This window comes from Triticum aestivum, chromosome 1B (assembly GCF_018294505.1).
Source record: "Triticum aestivum cultivar Chinese Spring chromosome 1B, IWGSC CS RefSeq v2.1, whole genome shotgun sequence".
In the NCBI taxonomy this organism is placed as follows: Eukaryota; Viridiplantae; Streptophyta; class Magnoliopsida; order Poales; family Poaceae; genus Triticum; species Triticum aestivum.
The window spans coordinates 157310155-157319274 of NC_057795.1; the positions used below are offsets into that span (position 1 = coordinate 157310155).

Below are 9120 nucleotides of genomic sequence, written 5' to 3' on the forward strand. Positions count from 1 at the left end.
AATATATGGCATACCCATGTAAATCTTATATAATAAACACATTACCTTTATGTTCCCTATCAAGAAAGAATCACTACTGGTCTTGGGGTGTGCGACCTGGCAGCCCACAATGCCAGCCTGCTTGTCAAACTTCTACATTGGCTACACCAACCGCGGAGCTCGGCCTGGGCGATGTGGTTCTGGCGAGAATACCACAACGTGGACGACAAGCGCGCCCTCGTGTCGGCTGTATGGAAGGCGCTCACGACCCTGCTCCCTCTCTACCCCGACCTATCTTACGTTCGCACCCGAAGACGGTGCTCGGACAATATTCTGGGTTGATAGCTGGTGTGCGGAGGGCGGCCCTCTCAACAGGCACTTTTCTTCCATGCTTCTGAAGCCGGTGCCACTGCTGCTTCTGTGTGCCGGGATGGGATCCGTGCTCCTCGCCTTTCGGCTGTGGCCGGCCAAGAGCTGACCATGCTCCCCAGCTGCTTGCCCAACCTGACGGCCGATGTGGACCAAGATGGCAATGGGGCCCTGAAACCCGCGTCCCCGTGGGTTTTTACCCTATTAGGGGACGGGGGTGCGCATCTTTTCATCCCCGTGGGGCTGTTGTTGGGCCATTATACAACCCGACACGTTTCGCGGGTTTACACCCGTTTCGGTAGTCCCCGAACCCGAAACACGGCAATACCCGTGAAATTACATTTTTTTACCAAGCACTGATCCGGCCCAAGCCAATGCGACCGAGCCCCCCCCCCCCCCCCCCCCACACACACACACACCCCAGCGTTGAGGCCAAACCTCGATTTGTGAATTTTGATCTTCCCTAGGACTTGGAACTTTGATTTGGCATTGGAAGATTTGAAGATGGTCTTTTGGAGGCTTGAAGATGTGAAAGATGCCATGATGATTCCAACTCTAAAGTGAATTGTGAACTATAAATTCTACTTTAGAACTTATGTATTGGACCATTTCATCTCGTTTGTGCTCGTGATTTGTGAACCAAAAACTTGTGTAGTTGCACATCTTGTTGACCATGTATGGCTGAAATCTGATCATCTTTGCTGCTGAAATCTGATCACCTTTATTGCTGAAATGTGGTATCATGCTGCTGAAATACACTTTATATAGCTGTTGAACCATCTACTATTGTTTTTTATTGAAATTTGTTCAAATTATGCTGCTGAAATGTGCTTGTTCATGTTATTCTTTGTAGCCACTATATTTGTTTAAATATTTTGATTTTCTAATGGGTTTCCGGTAGGTTCCCACCAACCCGATGAGTTTAGAGGACGGACGGAAAACTAGCCCCATGCATAGTGATGGCAACGGGAAAGGTTTACGATTTTCTTGTGAGGATGAGTTTAGCAAGGCAAAATCCAATGGGTTTCGCCCCCGATGACCGCTCCCTTATCAAGTCTATCGACGGCAAACCTATTTCCTCCTCAGGTGTACAAACTGCTGACCTTCACCGGCGAGCGTTGTCCTGTACAGGAGTCTATCTGGCAGGCCGCCGTGCCGCCCCGAGTGCGGCTGTTCGGGTGGCTTGTGGCCCCGGACCGTGCCCACTCAAAGGCGAACCTGCTCAGGAAACATATCCGGCATGAGGACCGGTGCGAGCTCTGCTGCAGGTCCTCGGAAACAACGGATCATCTCCTCTCTGACTGCTGCCGCGTCGCCCACTTATGGCGCGCCGTCGAGGTCGGGGACGGTGTGAGCTGCAGCTCCATCTCGGAGGTCCGGCCGCCTGCCCTTGCACTGGGACACAGTGCGCCTGCTGCTCCGGTGGACCATCTGGAATCATCGGCGTTGGGAACAGGCCGGCGATCAGAATAAGATTGATCCATTGTATAATATGTTTATCTGCTCTAAATTGACACACACAGCATAAGATTGATCCGTCTTATCAGTGATTCTACAGTCTTATTGCTAAATTATGCATGAGGCTCCTACTGATTTGCTATGCGAATTCAACAAGTTGTGAGGATTGGGGATCACATAGTTAACGCACGGCATTAAATAAGGCATCATTTCAAGTCTGAAACAACCATAAATCGCATCTCCGAATATCAACAGCACAGCTGAAATCTAAGTTAAAGAAACTCCAACGGGCATGTGCAGTCAACTTGTCAATTGTTACCACTTGTTACAAACAAAGTAGACACCCTGACCAACGATGCCTAACTGAACTAGGAGCTCTAATGGTTTCAGTCACAGCCCCAGAGAGCAGTCTGATGGCAGGCAAACCAGTCACATCCGAGACCGAGAGCCACCTCTTGCGCGGGTACCCCTCCTTTTAGGCTTTTCCTCTGCAGTGCCACCGCTGGACTGGTTGGGCTGCACATCCCCGCTCTTTGACCTGATTGATACATCACACACCAAATTAACACATTGACTGAAAGCTCGGTGACAAACAAAATATTACGGCTAGTGTCTCTTACCCTTCCACGTGACGTCCCAAGAATTTGAGAACATCGAGAAACGCATACAAAGCCATCTTCTTGATCTATAAATAACCAGAACCAACTTCAGACCAGTCATCAATTTTCCTCAAATACAATGTAGTAAGCGCGATTTTCAACAACAAATGCTGCTAACCTCTAGCTTATCTTCTTTGGCCTTGTGGGCAGATGGAAGTGCCCTGAACTCGTCCGTCAGCTTAACACACTCACCCACATTTTCTGGGGAAACAAAGTCCATCGCAACCTTGGTGCAAGACTGCACAGAAGGAAATGGGTACAGTCTTGAGAACCGTGCTAAATTCAAAAGAGAGTGAGGGTTCATACCTTCAAATTCCTGACTTGGTGAGGACACCCGGCAGGAATGAAAACTGCGTCGCCAAGCTTCTGCTCAAAAGTCCATGGCTCAACACCTAAAGCAGGCAAGCAAACACATAAGGAAATGACATCACAATTAATGAGGCACACTGTGTTTGGGAAGATTTAACACTTAAGGTTTACTAACCATATTCTTTCTTGAGCTTCTTCTTATGTTTTTCTGTCAGATAGAATGTCTGATCATGAATTGGGTGGATAACCTGCACAATATAAAAAAAATATGTTATGTAGGATAAGTAAACTACAAGATGTAACTTCTATGAATGGAACAGATTTTTTTTAAATACCTGATTCACAGGATTGCAGTGGATGTGGCGAAACTCCGAGGCATGGTTCCGTAGATATTTTTGTAATTTCTCTGAATCCTCTCTTCGGAATATATCCCACAAAGCACCACCAGTTTTATCTTTCTCTGTCTTCTCAGGAACTGGCTTGGGAGGATCAGTAGCTTTATTTTGATGCACCTTTCTACGAATTCCTTTGCCAATCTCATCAAATTTACCAGGAACTGGCTTGGGAGGATCACTGGCTTTATCTTGACGCACCTTTCTGTTAGCACGACGTTGATAGTACAAATGAGTTCCGTTGCGGATCTCATCGGATTTGGTAACAGATTTATGAGGTGTCCCTTTATCCTTAACAGCATCTGTAGCATCGCGATGTGGAGCATTTATGTGCAAACCTGCAAGACACAAATATGACATGAGAGAAAAACCTAAAATCAATTTCCCCAAAACAAGTAGTGATACGCACCATTAGAACTATCTTTATAACTTTCCATACTACATGAAGTCATCACGGCTTCGTAAGATCCATCAACAGATGGCTGTGCCCTAAGCTCAGTGCGTGAATTCAAATCCCCACGCAGTTCCTGAAGATCTTGCTTTCTCATGTTTTCCTGGACTTTTTTAATCCGACAAAGATCATATGTCTCACATGGCACTTCGTAAGTGTGTGTTTGGATATTTACCTGGTTAAATTAGACATCTGTTACACTTAAACCAGAGCAACAGACAAATAAGAAAACAAAAACTATGCAACGATCAGTGAGACTGCACAGGGAAATCTGCTAGGAAATCAAGATAACCAAACTGGCATGCAGATCGTGAAGGTAGAGACCAGCATTTCATGGCAAAAGTTTAACCATATCCGAGGCAAAAAAAAACTCTATCGTTATAAAAATAGCATCATACCGCATCAGAAACATCACAATGAAGCTTGGTCACTGAGTCACCCCGGCCTAACTCTTCGGAAAATCCATAAGCAATGTAACTTTTCGGCCCAAGATCTGGTTTCATGACACCAGCAGGAAGCTTGACCGAAAGATTTAGTGGACCACATTTTGGATTGGTGTACTCAGGAAATGGCAACGCGCTGATAAATTCAGCACCATGGCGAGGCAACCTCTTGTCAAACGTACTAGAAGGAGGCCAGTCCTTCAACTTAAGCATCTCAGGCCAGTGAGGCCTGCGATGATTTCTGCCATTTGTATATCCCTTAAAGAACTCGCGGATTTTAAGTGACCCCTGCAACATCAAACGTAGCACAATAAGCGCCTATTTATTAAACCACAATTTTCGAAATTCAAAGGGACTCACATATAAAGTGTGGCGAAAGCCTTTATCGGTAAACATCATTATTCAAAATGGGGAATTCAGTTCACTGATGAATCAATAAAATTCCATAAAACTAGTATAGTACCCCTTCCAATTTAAAATATAAGGCCAACATCTTTTGCACTTTTCTTTCAAAATAAATAAGATATATGCATGTAAAATTGATGACTTGTTAACTATGCACTCTCCTGACAAATAATACAGTGTGGGAACCACGGTCATTTTTCTAGTACTAATTGCTTGATTAAACCCCTGTACCAAAATGATCCTTATAAAATGGAAAACATAATTTACCATTTCTTCTGGAACTTAGTAAGTGTATGTAATTAGTTTTGTAATTTTATAAGTAATCACTGAAGTATCATCATAAGTATTTCTGCTTGAAGTTCTGACGTGAGTATTTCTGCTTGAACTTCTGACGTGCAATCAGAGCAAGCACACGAGAGTGCAAAACAACTGTCATCATCTAAATATGGCAAGAGTAAGACACAATCACTGCTTACTACTAAAAATAAAATCAAAGAAATCGACAACTATGACATTCAATAAAAATGTGGATAGAGTTCAGCACCTCACACCAATCAAGGCAATCTACTACCCTCACATCAAACTTCTCATCTTCTGCCTTGCCCTTGGCTCTTTCACGCAATGCCCGCCACATAACCATCGGTGCCCAACTTAAACCAGAGGTTGATTGAAGAACATCAGAGACAACAACTGGCTCACCCTTTGCCCAATGCATCTGGAAGTGAATTAGATCATCATCACCGAGATCAGTGGCAACTGGACAATATAGGTAGTTATCACTTGAGCCCTTCCTATCTGCAGCCTTCCGTACTGTCTTTACCTCAGTTCTTACCGTGCCCGAATGATCAAAACAAGGGCACTGGTCACTTCTACTAAATGTTGCTTTTCCAAATATTCCACTCCTCACAACTTTGTCAGCTCTCTCTTGTAAGTCAGCATGCATTTTCTCCGGAAACATGCATTTGAGGTCCAAGTCAGAACCACCACAGCCCCCCATTTCCTTTGGTGGGCAAGGTATGCCACCATCACTATTTGCTCTCCATAGTAGCAGAGAGCAAGATTTGCTACCATCAGTAGGAGAGTCCATCTTCCTCCTCAAAGAGTCCCTTCGATTCTCACCCTTTGAATGAAAATTCTTGCCAAAAATATAGTCCTTTCCTCTATTCTCATACTGCACATTCTCCACCTCTTCTCCTCCGGGGATCTCACCTTTGCGAAGCTCCCGGCAGCAGATGAGGCACATATCATAGAAACAATGCTTGCAGCTTCTATGAAAATCGAATATAGAAGTTCTACACCTGTTACTGCAGTAGAGGAATGAAACAGGATCAGATGCTTTCTACAGTCACATGTTGAAAGTAAATATGGAAACATCCTAACCAATAGATACGCTCATCAGGGCCACACTTGATCTGTTCCAACTTCATTTCATCCATCGAAACTCCTGTAAACAAAACCAGATGAACATCTACATGAACATTGAATTCTATCTTGTTGTGCCCCTAGAACACCATACCTAGTATACGGGCCTCTAATTTCTTTTCTTCCATCTGCTCCTTTTGCAGCTCTCCTAGCCAAGGAAGCAACAAGCGCATGATATGGCATGCATAACTAATTTGATTTTCTTCAGAAATTTCCTTTTGTTGAGGCTGGTTCATAAAAAATGAAACAAATCATTGAGAGGGAAAAAGCAGAAGAGGATCATTCGAACACAATCAAAATCAACATGAAACAAGATACTGTGAAGAAGAGCGTATGTGCCAAGTGCAAACCTCTTCAACTCCTATCATTCGTAAGCATGCCTTGCAATTACAGTTCTTGCGACAGTACGGACATTTTGCCGCTAATTCATCTTCTGTCAAATTGGGATACCTACACGCCCAAAAACAGCAGTGTTATGAAATACATCAGACCAACAGCCACTGTTTTCTGCGAGTCACCAATGGAATAAAAATATTTGAAGGGAAGATTTCAAAGTTTTGGTTGCACCATGATAGGAAAAACAGTATTAATCATAAACATCAAAATTGTGAGATACTGGTACACACATTTGTATACCACAAAAGCAACGGTGCATGCAATATAGAGATGCAGTAGGACATTCCCGCCGCGTCCACATATGTCCGCGTTGATTTCAGTATTAGCACGATAAAATTACAGATTAACCAAAAGGTGTAATAATTTGGACTACAGAAGAAAGCAGTAAATGGTTGGCACTTCGATTAACAGAAATCAATATGGAGACATATCCACACATGCACGCACCATTTCTTGATGCATTTCCCACAGTATCGTTTGTTATTGCATGACTTACACCAGACCACCTTCTTCTTGTCATTTCTCTGGCACTGGTGGCACATTCGAGCATTTTCCCCGGTCAACATCTTCTTCCCATTCTAGATGATTGAAACAACAGAGGTCATTAGACTCACGAAAATAAATACGTAAAGTCATTCCGTAAACAACTTATGCCAGATAATGAGTAGCTTGCCTTGTTATATCTTTCATGAGAAACTTTAGTCTTGGAGGATGTGACCTTATTTTCTTCTTCCTCTTCCTTAAACTTTTTTGCGGTGGAAGTGGAACCCTTCCACTTTGCTGCATCTCTTCTTTGCCGTTTCTTTGCAGGCTTGAAATCCTCATCATCGCTAGTCTGCAAAACAAAATAAAGAAATAGCTGAGGAAGGTCAAAATTTTGTCTTGTTAATTATAAAATGTCCATAAAACCATTGCGCAGAAATGAAATTTGAAACATATGTGAAGTAATTTACCGTATTCTCTCCACCATGGTTTTGCCCATCCGGGGAGTGGGCCTTGCTGCCATCTTGATCTGATTTCTTATTTCTGGGCCCCCTCTTTTTCCCTGCATCACTTCTCTTGGGTATGTTCAGAGGCTGAACAACTCGATTATTCACAGGTTCCTCACCATCCTATATTTGCAACATACAAAATTAGTCAACCAAAGCGGCAGCGGAAGGCTGAAGACTACTAGCGTGCGCACTGCAGAAGTGTTGTGTACTCAAAAATAAAATGAAATTAGTGAACCAAAGCTCATCCTAAGCGAAAATCAAAGCGTCTACTAGACCAAAATGGGAAACATCACAAATATTTGCAAAAGGTGGCAAGAAGACAACGATCTTTAGCCCAGATATAAAGGCAAATCGATATAATGCATCACAGTAGTAGAACCCTAGATGGTCATCCCTGCACCAAGAGGTGAGATCTATCATCTAACCCAAATCAAAACACCAGTCCAGAAATAAATAAAGAAGAAAGGGAGATGAATCGCAGATCAGCAGCTAAACTTCTCCGCCCGATCGCAAAAAATAGGAACAGCAACGGGAAAGGACCGGAAGGGAATTATGAAATGGAATTAGATAGTTTGATGGGTGCCGCTTCAAGCAAATCCTAAACCCTCGAAGACGGAGCGATCGATCGGCGCGCGCGTTAACCACTAAGTAGCGCACAAGTACAACGGACGTAAGAATTAACGAGAGATCCCCACCTCATCGTCGGAGCTGGGCTCGCGGTAGGTGTCCGGCGCCGTCCTCCTGTCCCTCCGCGGCCTGTTCCCGGCCGCTATGCCGCGGCCTTCGTCGGAGGGCCTCACCACCGACGAGAAGCCACGGTCGCCGCTCGGGATCCTCCTCCTTCCCCGTCGTTTCGCCGCTCGGGACCCTCCTCCTCCTCCTCCTTCTACGTCCATCCCCTACGTCGGAGGGTGCGGTTTGCGTTCCGGCGCAGCGGAGAGATGCGAGAGACGGGGGGGGGACGGACGCGGAGCGGGGTGGGGGGCTTTTTGGAGGCGCGGCGGCGAGTCTTTGTATTTTGGGCAGGGCAGCGCTAGGCGCCGGTCAGCCGGCCCAAATTTGGGCCGGTCACCGCGCGAGCGCATGATTAAACTTCCTACGGCCACCAGATCCTATGCCTCTTTTCATCGTTTGCCTCCCTTCGTCTTAATTCCAGCCAACATCTGCTACAACACGCATCTGTCTCCCGCTCGCCGTAGAAACAAACCACCGGCTTCCCTTTTTCATTTTTTGAGTTGGGCTTGTTCCCATGGGCCAGGTAAATCAGAGGCAAACCAATTTCCTACCTAGATCAAAACAGTACAAATGAAAACCCAAGGACTGAATTTGGCTATGGGTTCTGAGATTTTTTTTATCTGGTTAGAGTTTTCATCCTCAGTCATGGTACCCCACCAAGCCCCCGCTGGTCTACCCCTAGATCATTTGATCTTCTTCGTTCCTGAGCGATGCTCCGTCGGGTCCGTTGTCGCTTTTAGCAGGACTTGACGCGTGTGAAAACCTAGGGATTGGTTGTTGGTAACTGGCTTTTGATCTGTGATGTCCGATAAGGAAGAAACGGGTCAGCAAGCGAGAGAGAGAAGAGAAACAGTCGAAATCTTCTTGGTAGATTGAATCTCCATGAGGATGAGGTTGACGACTCCATCTAGGAGAACGATGTCACGGAACCGCCCAAGAAAGCTAAGTGGTTGGCTATAGCCAAGGTGGATACAAGAAAGGGCTTTAACCCTCATGCTCTTTTCTGTGATACGCATTTAGCATGGTATCCGGCAGGTAAGTCACTTGGAGGAAAATCAATGATAACTTGTTTACTATTTAGTTTGGATGTTTTGCTGATTGGAATAAGCA

The 9120-nt window shown here is 44.9% G+C and overlaps 1 protein-coding gene across 1 annotated transcript; it reads right to left on the minus strand.

Annotated features, from left to right (window-relative positions):
- Window positions 1-2041: 2041 nt before the first annotated feature.
- Window positions 2042-8283, minus strand: LOC123088655 (lysine-specific demethylase JMJ25-like). The gene is made up of 16 exons (XM_044510888.1): window positions 7971-8283; window positions 7237-7395; window positions 7002-7118; window positions 6731-6861; window positions 6238-6337; window positions 5982-6114; window positions 5846-5909; window positions 5010-5769; window positions 4016-4348; window positions 3576-3792; window positions 3110-3504; window positions 2950-3022; window positions 2772-2857; window positions 2584-2703; window positions 2427-2491; window positions 2042-2344 (listed from the first exon to the last, which is right to left on the minus strand). Exons 1-16 carry the CDS (start codon window positions 8169-8171, stop codon window positions 2236-2238), a joined length of 3063 nt encoding a protein of 1020 aa, XP_044366823.1. The 5' UTR covers window positions 8172-8283; the 3' UTR covers window positions 2042-2235.
- Window positions 8284-9120: the final 837 nt, after the last annotated feature.